This window comes from Arabidopsis thaliana (assembly GCF_000001735.4).
Source record: "Arabidopsis thaliana chromosome 1 sequence".
Lineage (NCBI taxonomy): Eukaryota > Viridiplantae > Streptophyta > Magnoliopsida > Brassicales > Brassicaceae > Arabidopsis > Arabidopsis thaliana.
This window is the reverse complement of record NC_003070.9, coordinates 14,289,533-14,309,681: the sequence shown is the minus strand read 5'-3', so window position 1 is coordinate 14,309,681 and position 20,149 is coordinate 14,289,533. Positions and strand designations below refer to the sequence as shown.

The 20,149-nt window shown below is 31.8% G+C and overlaps 2 protein-coding genes and 1 pseudogene across 4 annotated transcripts; 2 read left to right on the top strand and 1 right to left on the bottom strand.

Annotated features, from left to right (window-relative positions):
* Nucleotides 1–6,752: 6,752 nt before the first annotated feature.
* AT1G38140 lies at nucleotides 6,753–8,840 on the bottom strand (annotated as a pseudogene; the record flags this gene model as incomplete). The annotated part of the gene is made up of 1 exon: nucleotides 6,753–8,840.
* A 4,588-nt stretch (nucleotides 8,841–13,428) lies between these two features.
* AT1G38131 (O-fucosyltransferase family protein) lies at nucleotides 13,429–16,686 on the top strand. The gene is made up of 10 exons (NM_148521.3): nucleotides 13,429–14,012; nucleotides 14,100–14,190; nucleotides 14,296–14,372; nucleotides 14,460–14,548; nucleotides 14,628–14,825; nucleotides 14,911–15,115; nucleotides 15,219–15,386; nucleotides 15,465–15,632; nucleotides 15,714–15,904; nucleotides 16,059–16,686. The coding sequence occupies exons 1-10, from the start codon at nucleotides 13,662–13,664 to the stop codon at nucleotides 16,288–16,290; spliced, it is 1,770 nt and encodes a 589-aa protein (NP_683362.1). The 5' UTR covers nucleotides 13,429–13,661; the 3' UTR covers nucleotides 16,291–16,686.
* An 897-nt stretch (nucleotides 16,687–17,583) lies between these two features.
* On the top strand, nucleotides 17,584–20,149 carry AT1G38065 (O-fucosyltransferase family protein; the record flags this gene model as incomplete). 2 transcript variants are annotated; one of them, NM_001333192.1, is made up of 9 exons in its annotated part: nucleotides 17,584–17,676; nucleotides 17,782–17,858; nucleotides 17,946–18,034; nucleotides 18,114–18,311; nucleotides 18,397–18,601; nucleotides 18,705–18,872; nucleotides 18,951–19,118; nucleotides 19,200–19,390; nucleotides 19,545–20,149. In NM_001333192.1, 9 exons carry the CDS (start codon nucleotides 17,622–17,624, stop codon nucleotides 19,774–19,776), a joined length of 1,383 nt encoding a protein of 460 aa, NP_001320798.1. In that variant the 3' UTR covers nucleotides 19,777–20,149. The 2 variants fall into 2 exon arrangements, with proteins under 2 accessions (NP_001320798.1, NP_849755.1); NM_179424.2 differs by having other exon boundaries at nucleotides 17,622–17,676; nucleotides 17,752–17,858; nucleotides 19,545–20,104.

Sequence of the window (20,149 nt, the reverse complement as noted above, 5' to 3'; positions counted from 1 at the left end):
CTTGTAATTTTTTTTTAAACCTTTTAAAATCCCTTGTAAAAAATTGGCGGGAAATTTTTTCGAAATTTTTTTGGCGGGAAAATTTTGGCAAGAAAGATTAATAATTTATTTTGTTAATATTTAGGCGAAAAATATTAATATTTCATTTTGTTAACCTAAAACAATTTCCAAATAGGGGTAAAATGGTCATTAAAAATTTAAAGAGGGTAGAAATGAAAATGGCTAAAGAAAAAGGATAAAATTGAAAAAGGGCATCATGAAAATGGCATTAGAAAGAATTTTTATAAAATAAATTGCTTTTTGGCAAGACGGATTTAGAGGGACGAGTTTTTGAATCAACATTAATTAAAAAGTAAAATATAATTAATCCATCCTTTCAATACGAGTTAAATCTTTAATTTATTATTTTTTAAGACCACTAATATTAAACATATCAAATCATCCTAATTTAGAAAAGATTATATAAAACCAAAAATGTTATGTGGTATATATAATGTTACTATATATAAAATTAAACTATAAAATATAAATATATAAATATATTAGAGAATAATATAATTTGCAAAACTTTTATATATAATAAATTATTCTTAAATTTTAAAAATTACTACTTTAAAATAAATCACGGAACGGGTAAAGAAATTACAGAACGGGTTTTATTTTAGAATTGAGTTATATGGTGGATGTATTTGAATCAGTATTTATAAAATTTTAAAATATTATTAATATGCTGTTTTAATAGGGGTTAAAACTTCAGTTTTTTTACAATTGTCTCATGGATTTGTGGTATAACGTTACTTAATAACAACTATAAACTGTAAAATATAATATATTATAAAAATAAAATTTGCAAGTTTTAATATATATTACTTTTAAAAAATAAATCGTCCCGCGGTATACCGCGGGTTAAAATCTAGTTAAGGATAGTAAAGTTTCCATCAAAATTAATATCTTGATTGTGATGGTGTAAATTTAAATATACCTTTTCAGATTCATGTATGGTATGAAATTCTTAAAACATGTACATGTAAGTAATGTTGAATTTATCCGTTTAAAAATACTAAGAAAAATATTTTTCAAATGTGAAATATAACTGCGATTTTTCAAACTAAAATCAGATTTTTCATATGAAACTAAATCTGTAAATATTAGAAAAATTCAAGCACTTACTATGAAGAAAGAATTAATAATTTAACACACACACAGAAAAATATAGAATTAGTTTAAATGTTTCAGCCCAGACCCAAAATATACTATATAGTATGGGCCCAAACCCCACTATTTCTTGGTTACAGGCTTACAGCAAAAACCTATTAAATCCATATTATACACTTGGTAGAGCTAGCAATGAATATGTGAAAATTTTATTTAAAAACTATTATTAATATTCATGATCGTTAGTGGTTGCTGATAATGATGCATGCATATGGCAAATAGGCAATAGTGGTATGCACCAAATATGGTGCCCGGCCTATCAGTAAACGAATGCACAACCCACTCAAGAAGAATAGTGGACAAAAAAAACGCATGATATGTAAAGTTGGTCAAGAGAAACTAAAATTCGGTGTGTGACTTCTAACATTTTTATTTAACAGCGGATTGATGAAAAAAAGATAACAAATTATTGATACTGTATTGGAAGAAATGACCGTGGTCTAATGACATTTTACATGTCTACCAAGAACCAGCACCATTATACTTGGGTCCGAATCCCTTTCAATGCAATAGAGTTAATTGAAATGTTGAATCGGTTTGTTGTGGTCCAAAATAAAAACGAAAAACAAAATTTGATATAGTTACTATTTGTTATTAATTTCCAATAAATATTCTTATACTTATTAAAAATCTTCGTTGCGCCGACGTTCTCTTAAGTATAGTGTTGGTTGACACACATGATGTTGTACAAAGAGATCGATGATTGTCGATGCAAGTTAATTAAATTCCAGCTGTATATATATAGATGTTTGATACACGAAATAGAATGGCAAAGACAAATGATCCAAGGTTTGGTTGGTGAAAACTAAAGAGGAATTAAAGAAGTGGACAGGTGCATTTAGGGCATATATACATATATGGCCTACAAACTTTAAGGCAAGCCTCACTCAAAATTTCACTTTTTGTGCCACTGCCACCCCCCACTAAAAGTAAACTTCGAATCACATGCTTCAAGCATATTATCCCAACTACATCTCCTCTCTTTGAAATTAAAGAACTAATCCCTTGATACCAAACACGCAAGGCAAGAATATCTATATATTTCACATCTTTTGTAAATATTCTATTTAAATCGACTCAATGATAATGTTAATGATCATATGGCTAGGTAAGGTTTATGACATGTAATACGACTTATATTCCAAATACTAACTTTGATGACTAACAATTATTGTGGCTATTCAACTGTTGGAAAAGTTTTGTTGTACTGCCGCCTCCGGCAAATTTCTAGCCGATATCTTTGTTAAGAAACTTAATAAACGTCTAAGTCGATGTTTAGAGTTGTCAAGCAGGCCGCTAGCCCCCGGGCTTTGTCCAAGTAGCCCATGGTGGAGCGAACTTGGACGTTGATTTATTTGTCCGTAAATTAGCGGGCCTCGCGGGCAGGCCCATTGTGGACTGCGGATTCAAGCGGGCAAGCCCGTTGCGGACATCGACGATGTCATTGTATTAATTTTGGTATATTTGGGTCATTACAAAAATATATTTTTGCACAGTTGACTTCTATTTGAATGGTTGTGCAACTTTGGAGTTTAAAGGATAACTTGCAAGAAGTGTTTCTTCTTCTTCTTTCTTTTTTTTTTTTTTTTCTTTTGTTTGTTGGGTTTGCATGTGTGGTTGACTTCCATAGTTTTAAGATTGAACTTATAAAAATAATAATGAAACGTGATTAACAGGGTGACTTTGTGATCGGCTGGCAAGTTTTCGTTAAGATGGGTTTAATGTGCCGTGTTCATATGGGGTTGACCTTGAAACAAGTAGTATATTAAATACTTGATCATTGCATGCAGATATTTTATTAGCCTTAAAATTATTCTCTATTTAAACATACGTTCTTGTATATATTTTTGTTTGATCGAAAAAAAAAATTGTATATATATGTATGTTTATATTTGGGTCTAATTTTCAAAAACCTTCTCACAGATTAATTTGTTTTCAGAGGAACGTCTTAGCTACAGAAAAAAAAAATTGATGGAGCGTAGGATAAATGAGTCCTCCACTAAAAAAAAAATACAAATGAGACATGCATACACAATGACACAGTTAAAGTAACTTCCGAGAAGACCAAAATAGGTTTGTCCTCCCACAAACTCTTTGATCTTCTAGTTAGTATTTGTCATTCTAGACAATGTGTTGGGTTCCCGCACAAGAGTAATGCAGGAGACTACCTTTAATTTTACCGGATGCAAAAAAATATTTCTGAGATTTTTTTAAATTTCTAAATGCTACGTATCAAGGTTGTGTAGACCCAATTGTTTTAAGCTTAAAGATTTATCCACATCACTTCACGACACAATGCAAAAAATTCTCATTTATTGTAATTTATTTCTTTAAATAAAAATTAATTTGACAAGTTTTCTTAATTACTATATTAAGGCACACTATCACGTGATATACACATAATAATCCCGACGATCACGCATGCTTAAGTCAAAATCATATATAACACAAATTAAAATAGAAACACATGCGTACACACATAGACACATATATCCGTCAGCATGAGACACCAACATGCATGCATGGATGTTTATGTTTGTTCACACATTCACAAGCTGGATAATTATTCAAAAGCTAAGAAGTTACGATACTATTAGTTAAAATAATAAGAATTTGTTGCAAGTGGGGTTTTAGAAAAGTGTTTTCACGAATTAAGAGAAATCAATTAGCGTGCATCTCGTCACTATCCAGCTATTTTTAAGGTTTGATGGACTTATGTACCCTTATAAATGTGCACTTTTCTTGATGAGATTAAAGGATAGTTTAGGTAATCTAAAACTTTTTAAAAACATGAATGAGAAGAGGAAGAAGAAGAAACATGAGCTTTGCTCACTTTCTCCGCTTTATTGGGGATCCCACGTTTGCTCAAATCAAACGGCTAAGCTTTGACTACAAGAGGAAAACAGTTAGTGACCACTCATAAATCACGGTCCCATGTGGATTTTAATCGTCGAATTTTCAGCTACACCCTTCATTTAAGTTTGGCATATACATTCTTTTGTCATCATGCTATTATTATCACTAGAGTATTATATATAAATAAATATATATATATATATATAATATTTCTCTTTATTATACTTTATGTTTTATGGAAACCAAAACAATACGCAAGGCAAAACATTTTAAAAACAGAAAACAATATTTTTCAGAAATAGGAAAATGGATACATTTTGAAATTGAAAATACATAAAACACCAAACATCAAAACCATAATAAAAAGATTGTTTGAAACAACACAAATCCAAAATTTAAATATTTAATAGTTTAACTAACTAAAAACTAAATGAAGAAAATAAAATAAAATGTCAAACGAAATTAATGTAAACTCAAAAGAGCCAATCCTGAAAGATATCATATGACCTTACATATATTTTCAATTAGTGTTTATTTTTTGAAGTACAAACATAAATATCATATGTTACATAAATCCTAGTATTTATAAATTAGTTATTTATTAAGTTTTCAAATTAAAAAGTTATTATGAGTTTTTATACCGTGTCCAGATAGATAATTTAAAAATTGCAACTCAGTAGCATTTCTAAGTTTTTCCAAAAAGTTATTGTTTTAAAAAGTTTCGAAAACAGAAAATATACTTGGGAGAAAATTTTCATGCAATTTACATTATACTGACACAAAGTAACAAAAACTTTAAAACATCCAATTTTATCATGTCCATGATGAATGAGTTTTATGGTTAATATGAGATTGTTGCATCACAATAGAAATAATCTATAAGTTTGTTCCATTAATGATTAATCTACTATAATATATATTTATTTAATACAAAAACTTTGGTCAACCACTTCGATTAAAAGGTTTTCGCAATTTAAGAATCCAATTTAGTTTCATTCTTTTTCTACTTAGTTTCCGTAGGTAGTTTTTATATGTCAAAGTATTACAATAACGATGATATTAATAAGCATATCAACTATATATATATATATATATATATAATGACTACATACTTGACACTTAACCATATGGGTACTAAATAGTAATTATTTGCTTGTTTACCGTGATGTGTTGGTTCAGATAGTTTTCAGATGCTCTAATTGATATTTTTATCAATATTTTATTCTGACATCTACTAAAATCAAGTAGGTATATTTTTATTTCTTAAAATCTAGTAGCTACGTGTAAATAAAATATGTCTAATAATAGCAAAAAAAAGGACCAATAAATATTATGATGTTGGGAAAAAATATTACAAAATAATACAGTGGCTTTTTTTCCTCCACTGATCTATGCACTATGTGACCACTTTTCTTGACGGACCTAAATCATCTTATTTTTCAATTTTCTAGTACTGCTCATATTCTATATTAGGGGCTTTTTAATAAAGTGGATTATATAAAAATTGAAAGTAATTATTGATACTGATGATATAATAGAATTAGCGTAGTTGTATATTTAACTATACTAAAATAATTTCATTTACTATACATATATATCATTCCATTAACGACAGTTTTATATGTTATATTGTTATTAGTATTTAATCATAAATGAAAACACAACTAATATGTAATATTTTTGTTCATGTTAACCTATGTCTTACGGCTACCAGGAAGCTGATATTATAAAAATTAGTAATATTTGTTATTTGATTCATTTTAATCAAATAATTTATTTTGTGATTTGTTTTAATTCGAAAATTTTCAAAAATTTAAAAATTTGAATATGTAAAATTTTTGAGTAATATTTGCAGATATCCGATTTCATTAAACTAATTCCAACAACTAAAACCTTATCGTTTAAAATGCCACTAAAATAAAATAAAAATGATTAAACTAACTTCTTAACATAAAAACACAAGGTATTGAGAGGATAAACTGAAGTTACAAATACAAGCCCAAAATATAAAAACACGGATTGAGCGAATATCCGACTTAAAACATCAATATTTGTTATTTGCTTTGGTTTTTACGAATACTATATTTTTCTATTTGCTTTGCTCCAAAATTTTACGGATATTCAGATATTTTGAATCAAATCAAATCGAATACGAGTCAAAGTAGATCTAACGAATATTTTGCCCATACCTAGTAAGTCTTGATCCATATTTTTTTAAATCGCATTACTGGTCAGCCTAATAATAAAGTATATATAAATAATTCAAATATACTCAATTTTTGGAAATTTCATCTTCCGAAGTTTTCAATCAATTCACAACAATTCCCATAGCTTGCAAAAATTTGGTGATTGATATAACGACTGTTTTACCACTACTTAGCGACTCTTTTGTTAAAGTTTTGGTGACTTGATCGGTATTACTTTGCGACTGAATACAAGTTTAATTATCGATTTAACTTGCTATTTTATGGAATCCTAATTTTTTTCTAATTACGAATTTATTTATAAAAAACCTTGTATTGGAAACTTAAGAACCTTGTATTAAAACACAAAACATAAAAAAGATTTAAACATGTTCACAATCCTAATTCAAACCAACATATGTTCACAATAAAACACCAAACCAACAAATAAGTTCAAGTTTTTTTCAAATAAGAAAGAAGGCTAAGGGAACTCCTCTGCTTGATTTTCTGAAGCAGTAGTAGACTGGAACTACTCTGCTTGATATTCTGAAGCAGTAGCAGACTCGAAGAAGGCGAGAAACTTTGGGTCAGTTTCACTCAAGTACTCTTCACCATCTTCAAGTGCTTGATCTCTGCTTGTTTCTCATTTGCAACTAGCTTGATCTCTTCTTGCTCAAATGTAACTCGTAAACCCGCTGCCTCACACTGTACTTGTAGAGTTGCTTGTTCCTCTATCTTGCGGTTGACTTTCTCAAGCTGTGATTGCATGGTTGTGAGAGAAGAACTCCTTCCTGGGTACTTCCGCTTCCTGCTGATGTAGCTCTCTAAGCTTCCAACTCCATAGTATTCTCCTCTATCGTTTGTGACAGTTGATTTCATAAACAAAACAAAAAAAGATTAGTCCTTATCAGTTAATCAAAGCGATAATATCAAAAGAAAATAGAATTAACCAATTACCTGAAGTACCTTCATACCCTTCATCATTTTCAAGGGCAACCAACTTAGTTGCCTTGTTCTTCTTTTATGACTCATGAACTTCCTCCACCTTCCTATCGACAAAAGTCCCATCTTTTTTGGTATGAGTTCTAAGGAAAACTTCACCAATAGTAGGTCAACTTCCTGAAATGTTGTAAACAAAACAAATCAACTTCTTAGGATGGATATTATATAAGTAAACAAAACAAATGTTCACAGTGTTTGAACTTACCACCTCTTGTTTGATTTGTAAGAACAACTTCATGCCCGATACATGCTTGTGAGGACCAAGACCATTACGGTCAGACATTCGAGTAGATGATGTAGTTAAAATCTTTGCTTTGGCTTCTTCTGTGTCCCAATAGTTACACATTTCTTCCCACAATGTGTTCTCAATCCAAAGAGGTTGCTCTCGTAACCTCCCTCACTTACAAACCATGTCTTTCATACGCAGTTGACAAATCTTATAGTATTTGGCTTCAATCACACTAGTAAGTGAGGGATCCCAATTGTATGTGTTTTTTGCAAAACAAGAAGAGAGTTTGATGTTAGTGATGAAATAACCAAAACAAAAGTAGAAAATTGAGAGGAGATAGAAGTTTCACCCGAATTCGAAGAAGTATCTTTCTCTTCTTGCAGTAGGCACACATCTCCAACTGTAATATGGCTCATCAAACTTGTTTGTAAAAACTTTTGTGATCTACCTAGTAAAATACCCTTGTCCTTACCAAACCCGTAAACACACAATCATAAAACAGATAATAAAAGTCATTAAAATAGATAATAAGAGTAATCAAAAATAAACCTAATCTATTAGCAAATTTACTCGGACGACATTCACGAGCAAACCTAATCTATATGCTATTGGAGGAAAATTCATACAATTCAAGAATAAACCAAACCTAATCTATATACTAAACCTAATCATATATCAGCAAACTAAACATGAGTTCTTACCAAAAGGTTTTAGGCTCCAAAGTGGGAGAGATGACGGTTGTATACAGCTCACGGCTGGCGTCATAAGCAGCTCCTGTAAAAAAGAGAGCAGATCTTCCGAGAGAGTTGACTCCCTTACCACATCTTCCTCGTGTAAGTTTTGAGCTTGAGAACTGTGTTATGATACATAGATTCGAGGTTGAGGAGATGGTCGTTGTTGATTCACGACTGGAAGCTGAATCGACCGTAAAGATTGAACCGGCGTTGGAGTTTGATTCAATCCATCAGCTAGACGATGAACACATCCTTCAGAGCCTCGACGTTGAATAGATCATGTAGAGTCGTGAGGTTAAATAGATCATGTAGAGCCTGTAACTAGAGTTGATCCAGAGGCTCGAGACAGAGTAGATTCAGAGCCTCGAGGAGAACCTTTGCTAGACTGGAAAAGCATCGTCGGAAGTGGATAGTCTCTGAGACTAGGACATGTTGGAGGCTTGCCAACAGAATTTTGCGCAGACTCTAGAACTGGGACTATCATAGGGTTACCGACGTCAGCGTACTGTCTAGGAAGACTATTGGGTCTTCCATTCGATAATGAGGAAGTAGTGGGTCGATTTGGGGCAATCCTCGAACCCTTTCCTCTTCCTCTCTTAGATTTTCCACTAGAGGAGCCATCAATCCAAAGACAAATTAGGGTTTGTCGATTGAGAGAAATGAAGAGAATCAAGAGAAATGAAAGAGAGAATCAAGAATAATAATTAGGGTTTGTCGATTAAGAGTTTATATTAAGAGAAATGAAAGAGAGAATCGAGAAAATCAATTAGGGTTTGTCGAGAGAGGCAGATTAGGGTTTGTCGAGAAAGACATAGATTGTCTCTTTTATATGTGGGCTGTTGAGTTTGCTCGATTATACAAAAGCTCAAATAAAAGCCCCAAACGAAATAACATAGTAGCTAACTAGTCATCTAATGTGGCGACTATACTACGACTATTTAAATCAGTCTCAAATTGGAGACGGATTATCGACTAATGTATTATGGACACTATTCTGTCGCTGAAACGTCGCAAGTCAACGGCAAAAAGGTAGCAACTTATTTATCAGTCGCCGAATGAAGTCACTAATTACATGCTTTCTTATAGTATAATGCTTCGACTATACGTTTAAATTATGTTCTTCTTCCGTTCATCCCTTGTCAATGACAGATTCTTTGGTCTGGATCTAGTCATCTCAAGAGTATGTCTCCCAAATACTTTTTAGTTATTTCTAAGAAAATCATTAATATCACTTGAAACATCTTTATATATAAATAAAACAAAATATTATTGACTCACATAAGTACACATTATGGCACATATCATTTTCCAAAATCCAAATTTCTTTTTCTAATTTGGCTTCTTTGGCTTTTGGATGAGTTAGAGCACCTTGTTCCTAATTTGAACATTAAAAAATAAATAAAAAACTGTTGTGACTATTTTTATAAACTCATGATAATTAATATATTAATCCTATCAATAAAAATATTTATAACATAATTTCAATACACCTTATAAAAAAAAATCATCAATCTCATTTATAAGTTTAAATAATTCATTGTTACAAAAAACGCAGTAAGTTTTAATATGATTAAAAATAACCAGAATATAAAAGCTTGCCCATGAGTAAATAAACAAAAAATCCTACTATATTATTTGGGAAGTACATTTTAAATGTAACCTTATTTTTGTAAGTAATTACATAGGTATGCCATTAGAAATAAAATTTAAAGAGTAAATTAAATCATCTCTTTAAAAATTAAAAAGTCAAATACTAATTTAATTAATTAAATTTAATTAAAAAACGAAATACATTATTAATTTCCAAAAAAGTAACCAATTAAAATCAACAAAGTAGATTTAATATCTAAATTATCATATTAATTTTTTTATTAATTATTATAGTTCACCTCTCATCTTTATATGATTCTATTTTTGTGAAAAATAATATCATCGTTATAAAAAAATAATTAGAGTTTTTTCGCATATGCTATAATTTGAATTTTTAAAAACGAATATAAACTGTTCATTACATGAAAAAATATTATAACGGATCAAAAATAGATTTAAGAAAATTTTCTACTGAGTACTAGGTCATAATTTGAATATTTATAATCAATTTCATACATATTATTTTAAACATTTATAATCTTATATACTACAATAATTAATAACATATTAGATTTTTTTATGTGTATGATGTGATTCAATTTCTAATACAAGCTGGAAAATCCTAGAATTGACGGGTTTAAATCGATATTAATACAAGATGGTATACTATAAGTGAAACTCTAAAATTAACAATCAAAATACAAGTATATAATTTTAAACACTAAACAATATAAATAATATCAACAAAACATATACAACTGGCAGTTTACTATACATTTAAATCAAATAAAATAATATCATATATTTATAATCATCTTTACAATAAAGTTTTTAATTTAACTAAAATATAAGCTTACCTGCGGTATACTGCAAGTTAAAATTATAAATAAACAGATTACCATCACGATGTATGTACCTTCTCACATACACACCTATAAAAAACTTAAAACCTTTTAAAACCTCTTGGTATATTCAAATTAGGATTCTTCATTCATGTATGTACCTTCTCACATACACACCTATAAAAAACTTAAAACCTTTTAAAACCTCTTGGTATATTCAAATTAGGATTCTTCATTCATGGAATCATTATTCCAAGGGTTTTGGGATGTCTAATGAAATGATTTTGGCAGAAGATGATGTAAATTTTTTTGAATAAAAAGTAGTCAGCAAAACATATGTTTTTTTGGGAGTTTTTAGATAATTAAATCAGAGAATAGGGTTGGGCATATGAGTAACCCATTCGAGTTCGGGTAGAACCCGTTCAGGTTTGGGATTAATGGGTATATGATTTACTACCCAATAGAATAATTCTAAATATTTGGTTCTGGTTCGGGTCGGATCCAATTGGGTTTGGGTCAGTTTGGATAAAAAGTTTCAGACCTTAAAAATACCCAAAAAAAAGAAAACGGGAAATTTGTACGTAGATAGCGGGTCTCCAAACAAAAAAAACTTTCAAATTTATTAAGTTTTAATAAATTTAATTATATTTGAATATATTTTACTAAATTTTTACAAACATAACAAATAATTTTTGAATAGTTTAGTTGTTTTGGATATTTAGGTCCAAAATTAATTAACATATTTAGATTTATAATTATAATCTTAGATAATTAGATAATATTACGATTAAATATAATTAATATTTTGGATATTAAATTAATGTTTGGGTTTTTGAATACTCTTTTTGGGTAACGGGTAATTTCTGGACCAATCGGATATCCACAGGTTTACTAAAACTCTACCCAATAAGGAAATTTCCTAAAATTTTAACCCGCCCTAACCCGGTTTTTTGGTTCGGGTATTGGGTTGGTTATCGTGTCCGTTTTTTGTTAGCCCTATCAAAGATAATCTAATATATGTCCCAATTAAGTCCACAAATATAACCAAAATACTATACAAAAATTAATTCTAAGTTAAGCCAAAAATTAGATCCTCTAATACAAAGGAAACATGTTTCTTACCAAAACAACTTCTATACAAATTTTACACATTTACTTAAAACTATATATGTTATATTTATTATAAAAATAACATTTTTAAACAAAGTCAATCCAATGCAGCCTTATATGCAAATAGTAAAAACATTGAAAAATATTATAGCATCACTTTTATACTATACTATCTTATTATATAAAATATGGTTTTCAAAGTTACTAATTCATAGGATCGTGCCACGTGTCAAGTCAAAAGATCAGATGTTTACATGTGTCATTAAAAATTTAACTTTTTGTTCTCTTAAAAAAAATAGAAAATCTAAAAAAGTAAACAAATTTACATATTCTAATTTACATGTCTCTCTCTATATATATAAATTTTACTTTTATTCAACAAAAGGAAAATTAACAAATTTGTTTTTACATGTGTTATTGGTCATTTAAATGTAGCACATATTAATTTATTTTTTAATAATTTAGTATGGATAATAATACTAATTAAAAAGACCATTGAAGTTTAAAATAGTAATATAATTTATTTAACATTAGTTTAGTTGGATAAAATTATATTTGTCAATGTAATATAATGTTTTCATTCGTTAAATCAAAACACAAAATATTAATGAACTTATAAGAATAAATTTTTGAATACTTATGTTTTAACCTATGAATTTTAACGCATCGTACGATGGAGCGTCTTGCATCCTTTGATGTGTTACTATACCTATGTTTTATTCTAACAATTTTAACTCATGTAATCATAAGTGAAAATAGAATATTTTGAGAAAAATTGCTTATACGATTTAACTTTTCAATTACTTTTAATGAGAATATTTTCATTTATTAATTTTAACTCATTTAAAATTAATTTCCATGATGTAAAATTAACTTACGAGATTACGGCATATAAAAAATAATATTTTCAACAATGTTTGGTTTCTAAATATTTTTGTGGATTTCTGTTTTTTTAGTTAATTATGTTTTGTTAATTGTTAATTATTTTTAATACTAACTAGGATATAGATTTGATATGCCATAAATATTATTTTGATATGAAAATGTTATCACTTAAAATGAAGTGTGTAGAATTTAGATGAGTTTATTATGATGACATAGATAGTTGAACTGAATTACAAAATTGAATGTGTAAGTTAAGAAATTGTTTTTTTTTTCCTTTTTTAGATACTTAATTAAATATAGAATAAAGGTCGGTTACTATTTAAAATTCAAATATCACTGATAAGATTGAGTATGTATAATTGAAATAGAATACATAAGACTGAAATTTTATTTAAAACAATAATTATTAAATTAAATATAAAGAAAAATATATTGATTACCATACAAAATTCAAATATTATCTATAAAAATTTATTTTTGTATCTTACACCCGCCTAAATAGGCGGGTCTTATCTAGTTTCTTATGTAATTCAAACAAAGTATATAATTTAATTTATACAAAATATTAATGTCCGTGCTGTATAGCACGGGTTATGATCTAGTTTTGTTTTAAATTAACATACAAACTTATACCAGAACATTTAAAAATAAAAAATCAATTCAATTGTAAGTAACTTTTTCCCTAATCTAATTCCATTTTGTTGGAATGAGACCTTGAGAAAACTATGATTTAAAAAAAAAATTGAAATGACCAACAACAGAAAAAATCTTTAAAAGACTAATTTATTCTTAGTGTAATCATGTTTCGTCCCTTTAAGAATCTCACTGTCTTATGCGTCAGACCAGAAAAGAACTTCGTCAATGTTACTGAAAGTTTTCACAGATCCATCGTCTCCATGAGATCTCTGTGAATAACATTACTTCTCTTTCTCAAACTCAGACTCTCAATAACACAAAAACCCAGATCTTTCTCTCTCTTCACCACAAAAAAAAATCGAAACTTTATTTTTGCTTGATGAAGAGCAAAATCCACCACCAGCCCAATGGTAGCAACAATGGTGTTGTTTCAAGTAACGATAATGGCTGCCGAAGTGAGTCTCCAAGCCCACCTTTATCTCCAAACCGCCGTGTCCTCCGTCGTCAACGGCGGCAAACTTTACTCAGAGCTTCTTCTTTCTCTCTCCGGAGAAATCTTCGTTACTTGCTTCTCCTTCCTATGATTTACGCTTCTGGGCTTCTCATGTGTGTTGGTCCTTTCTCTGGTCTTGTCGGATGGGTTTATGTTCCCGGTTCTGTTTATCGGAGCCCCGAGATTTACCGGAAACTTAAAGATGACATTTTCTCCGACAATTCAACCGCCCTTGAGGTTCGTTGCCTTCTCTTCTTCCTCAGTTTTGTAGTAAAGTTTCCATTGTTATGTCAATTGTTTAAGCTTCTTGATGTTTGGTTTCAGTTGTCTTCTGTCTGGAAATTCAAAAGAAGACCAAAGATGCCAAAACCTTGTCCTAATTCAACAGTTTCATCACATTTTGGTCTGAACAGAGGTAAGATTGTGTCTGATACTGAACTATTTGAATTCTATGGCTTCCCAGTTTCTTGGATTGTTCATATGATTTTAGGTATTAATGTGTTTGATGAAATATTTTCAGAATCATCTGCTCTTGCTCCTAGTAGTGGTTACTTAATCGTGGAAGCAAATGGCGGTCTTAATCAGCAGCGTTCTGCGGTATCATCATCTTGTTCCCTTATTGATTTATTTGCTTAAAGCAATATAAGTCAAAACATATCCTAAAGTTTTTTTGTATTGCTTCAGATTTGCAATGCTGTGGCTGTAGCCGGGCTTCTTAACGCAGTTTTAGTCATACCGCGGTTTGAGTTTCACGCTATTTGGAAGGATTCAAGGTAAGAAGCCATTAAAATTTTCATTACCTTTTCAAGTCTTGTTAAGATATTGGACTAAGAAAATGCATATTTGTGGCAGCAACTTTGGTGATATCTATGACGAAGATCACTTCATATCAAGCCTTGAAGGTTATGTGAAAATAGTGAGAGATGTTCCTGATGAGATAATGACTCGTTTTAGTTACAATGTTTCAAGTATTCCTACTATTCGTGTTCAAGCTTGGGCTACTGTGAACTACTATAACGGGGAAGTTTATCCGGTTTTAAAGGAACATGGGTAGGTAGACTTTAATCTTTAAGCTTCTTTACTTGGCTTAGCTCTTATATCTCTCAAGGCAGTGTTATTGTTTTATTCGATTCAGGGTTATTCGGATAACTCCTTTCGCAAATAGATTGGCGATGAGTGTTCCACCGTATATACAACTTTTGAGGTGCATAGCTAATTACAAAGCATTGAAGTTTTCTTCACCTATATCAACACTAGCTGAGAAGTTAGTCGATCGGATGGTTGAGAAAAGCTCGGCGACCGGAGGAAAGTATGTCTCGGTCCACCTTCGATTTGAGGAGGTAAGTTTTTGTCTTTGATTTACAGAATCACTTTGCTTTAGTGATAGTTTAGTATTAGTATGCTTTAGAGAGACAAGATAAATAAAAAGCCTTGGTTTTTTAGGACATGGTGGCATTCTCATGTTGTCTCTACGAAGGTGGAAGAGCTGAGAAATCTGAAATGGATGTGATTAGACAGAAAAGTTGGAAAGGAAAGTTCAAACGAAGAGATCGTGTCATTAGGCCCGACCTTAACCGAGTTAACGGAAAATGTCCCCTTACCCCATTAGAGGTAAATTCATTGATCTAATTCACATTTCAGTATGTTATTGAGCTTTGTTTTCTAATTGATGTTCTCACGTTACCATAGGTCGGTATGATGCTCCGTGGTATGGGATTTGATAACAACACTTCGATATATTTGGCCTCGGGAAGAATCTACCAACCTGAGAAACATTTGGCTCCTCTTCAAGAAATGTTTCCTCGTCTCTACACAAAAGAGTCTCTTGCAACTCCAGAGGAGCTTGCCCCATTTCAGGTTTTTACTTTGACTTCATTAGTCTAAGCAAATCTGTTTGGTGTCAAAGTCTTATATTTTCTTGTTGCTCTGATTATTTAGGGATATTCCTCCAGAATGGCTGCTTTGGACTACACAGTGAGTTTGCTAAGTGAAGTCTTTGTGACAACTCAAGGTGGAAACTTTCCTCATTTTTTGATGGGCCATCGAAGATTCCTCTTCGGTGGACATGCAAAAACTGTCATACCCGACAAACCCAAACTCGTTCTCCTTCTTCAGGACATGGAAATGAGGTACTATACATCTTCATTTCCTCGTCTCGACTTGATATAGTTGACATGAAAGAACTAAAGCTCCCATGCACACAAGAGAGACATATATTGAGCAGTTTTAACACTTTTTATGACTAAGAGTTTGTACAAATATTTCCTTTGAATCTTGAATTAGGTGGGAAGTTTTCAAAAAGGAGATGAAACTGATGCTAGGGGAAAGCGATAGAAAGGGAGTGATGGTACCGAGAGTCAGGAAGATCAACCGGAAAACTTCGATTTACACATACCCGTTACCCGAATGCGAATGCATCTTCCATTTGTCTTCCAATTTTTCAAACACCGGAAACATTTTGAGCCTTGGAGCTCTTCATCCATCTTCCAACCTCATAAGTTCTGCAAGACTATAGTCCCTGAGTCATTTTGACCCTTACACTGAAGCTCTGAGCCAAGTCCTGAATGTTTTTTTGCTCTTGACGGAAGCGAGGAATCAGATATTCTTACGAGGAGATTGAGTTCACATAAGTGTAAGAACTCTCTAGGATTGAAAGCTGTGTTGCTTGCTACTTCTGGTTAGGAGTTAGGACAGTCACAAAAACAGGGGTGTGATTTTCTGTACTTATGTTGTTATCTTTTTTGTGCATTACTTACGTTGTCACTCAAATTGTTCAAGTGTATAGAAATTTTACATCGTTCTGGTGGGATTTTTTTTGAAAAAAATTCATTGTAATATTCCCTACCTTCGGTTCCAGTAGTTTTTACATTCAATCGATCTCCCTTCTGCAAATGTAGTCCTGGGGGTTCGGTTAACCAATCGGTTATCGGTTCTATTCGATTTTGGTTATTTTGGGTTTAGATTTTTATATCCATTTCGGTTCGGTTTGGTCCGGTTCCGGTCTTTCGGTTTTAAAATTAGTATCCATTCGGGTATTATGCTTCGGGTATTTTTGGATATTTCGGTTATTTTTGAGTATTTTCAGATATTTTTGGATATTTTCTGTTATTTTCGAGTAGTTTTAGTATTTTATATATATATTCAAGTATTTTGGATTATTTGGTCTATAAATAGGTAATATTTTAAAATATATAATTGTATTTCGGATATTTTCAAGTACTCAAAATATTTCGGATCAGTATCGATTCGTTTTTGTTTTTTTTGGTTATAGAATTTAGTATCCATTTAACTATTTTTAAATTTTCGGTTTGGTTTAATTCTATTCAATTTGTTTTACTTCAATTATGGTTTGGTGTATTTGGTTTGGTTTATTTGACCAGGCCTACGCAAATATGTTTTCTTTCGTCTTTCGAAGTCACATGTGAATCGATGCAATTTTCTACACCTAACGGCTACTAACAAAGAATAAGGTAAAAGAACTTTAGTTTGTGAAACCTATGATTTTACTTGCCGTATCTTGGTTCTTCATCATTCTTTACTTTGGTAATTATAGTACGTACTTTAAAAAGTTGAAAATCTATCTAGCATATGGTTTTCTCAAGTAAAAACATTTTATGAAATAGGATTTGATGGAGTTTGTATGTAATGTTGGTTTGTAAATCATAGTCTTTCATTGATTTAACTATTTATATCACTTTCAAGTTGTATCGTTCCCACATTCAAATCGGAGTCACACCCATATCCGAGTGCCATTCAAAGCCTAATTCTTAGCTTTGTTGTCTTTGAAAGCTTCTTGATGTTTGGTTTCAGTTGTCTTCTGTCTGGAAATTCAAAAGAAGACCAAAGATGCCAAAACCTTGTCCTAATTCAACAGTTTCATCACATTTTGGTCTGAACAGAGGTAAGATTGTGTCTGATACTGAACTATTTGAATTCTATGGCTTCCCAGTTTCTTGGATTGTTCATATGATTTTAGGTATTAATGTGTTTGATGAAATATTTTCAGAATCATCTGCTCTTGCTCCTAGTAGTGGTTACTTAATCGTGGAAGCAAATGGCGGTCTTAATCAGCAGCGTTCTGCGGTATCATCATCTTGTTCCCTTATTGATTTATTTGCTTAAAGCAATATAAGTCAAAACATATCCTAAAGTTTTTTTGTATTGCTTCAGATTTGCAATGCTGTGGCTGTAGCCGGGCTTCTTAACGCAGTTTTAGTCATACCGCGGTTTGAGTTTCACGCTATTTGGAAGGATTCAAGGTAAGAAGCCATTAAAATTTTCATTACCTTTTCAAGTCTTGTTAAGATATTGGACTAAGAAAATGCATATTTGTGGCAGCAACTTTGGTGATATCTATGACGAAGATCACTTCATATCAAGCCTTGAAGGTTATGTGAAAATAGTGAGAGATGTTCCTGATGAGATAATGACTCGTTTTAGTTACAATGTTTCAAGTATTCCTACTATTCGTGTTCAAGCTTGGGCTACTGTGAACTACTATAACGGGGAAGTTTATCCGGTTTTAAAGGAACATGGGTAGGTAGACTTTAATCTTTAAGCTTCTTTACTTGGCTTAGCTCTTATATCTCTCAAGGCAGTGTTATTGTTTTATTCGATTCAGGGTTATTCGGATAACTCCTTTCGCAAATAGATTGGCGATGAGTGTTCCACCGTATATACAACTTTTGAGGTGCATAGCTAATTACAAAGCATTGAAGTTTTCTTCACCTATATCAACACTAGCTGAGAAGTTAGTCGATCGGATGGTTGAGAAAAGCTCGGCGACCGGAGGAAAGTATGTCTCGGTCCACCTTCGATTTGAGGAGGTAAGTTTTTGTCTTTGATTTACAGAATCACTTTGCTTTAGTGATAGTTTAGTATTAGTATGCTTTAGAGAGACAAGATAAATAAAAAGCCTTGGTTTTTTAGGACATGGTGGCATTCTCATGTTGTCTCTACGAAGGTGGAAGAGCTGAGAAATCTGAAATGGATGTGATTAGACAGAAAAGTTGGAAAGGAAAGTTCAAACGAAGAGATCGTGTCATTAGGCCCGACCTTAACCGAGTTAACGGAAAATGTCCCCTTACCCCATTAGAGGTAAATTCATTGATCTAATTCACATTTCAGTATGTTATTGAGCTTTGTTTTCTAATTGATGTTCTCACGTTACCATAGGTCGGTATGATGCTCCGTGGTATGGGATTTGATAACAACACTTCGATATATTTGGCCTCGGGAAGAATCTACCAACCTGAGAAACATTTGGCTCCTCTTCAAGAAATGTTTCCTCGTCTCTACACAAAAGAGTCTCTTGCAACTCCAGAGGAGCTTGCCCCATTTCAGGTTTTTACTTTGACTTCATTAGTCTAAGCAAATCTGTTTGGTGTCAAAGTCTTATATTTTCTTGTTGCTCTGATTATTTAGGGATATTCCTCCAGAATGGCTGCTTTGGACTACACAGTGAGTTTGCTAAGTGAAGTCTTTGTGACAACTCAAGGTGGAAACTTTCCTCATTTTTTGATGGGCCATCGAAGATTCCTCTTCGGTGGACATGCAAAAACTGTCATACCCGACAAACCCAAACTCGTTCTCCTTCTTCAGGACATGGAAATGAGGTACTATACATCTTCATTTCCTCGTCTCGACTTGATATAGTTGACATGAAAGAACTAAAGCTCCCATGCACACAAGAGAGACATATATTGAGCAGTTTTAACACTTTTTATGACTAAGAGTTTGTACAAATATTTCCTTTGAATCTTGAATTAGGTGGGAAGTTTTCAAAAAGGAGATGAAACTGATGCTAGGGGAAAGCGATAGAAAGGGAGTGATGGTACCGAGAGTCAGGAAGATCAACCGGAAAACTTCGATTTACACATACCCGTTACCCGAATGCGAATGCATCTTCCATTTGTCTTCCAATTTTTCAAACACCGGAAACATTTTGAGCCTTGGAGCTCTTCATCCATCTTCCAACCTCATAAGTTCTGCAAGACTATAGTCCCTGAGTCATTTTGACCCTTACACTGAAGCTCTGAGCCAAGTCCTGAATGTTTTTTTGCTCTTGACGGAAGCGAGGAATCAGATATTCTTACGAGGAGATTGAGTTCACATAAGTGTAAGAACTCTCTAGGATTGAAAGCTGTGTTGCTTGCTACTTCTGGTTAGGAGTTAGGACAGTCACAAAAACAGGGGTGTGATTTTCTGTACTTATGTTGTTATCTTTTTTGTGCATTACTTACGTTGTCACTCAAATTGTTCAAGTGTATAGAAATTTTACATCGTTCTGGTGGGATTTTTTTTGAAAAAAATTCATTGTAATATTCCCTACCTTCGGTTCCAGTAGTTTTTACATTCAATCGATCTCCCTTCTG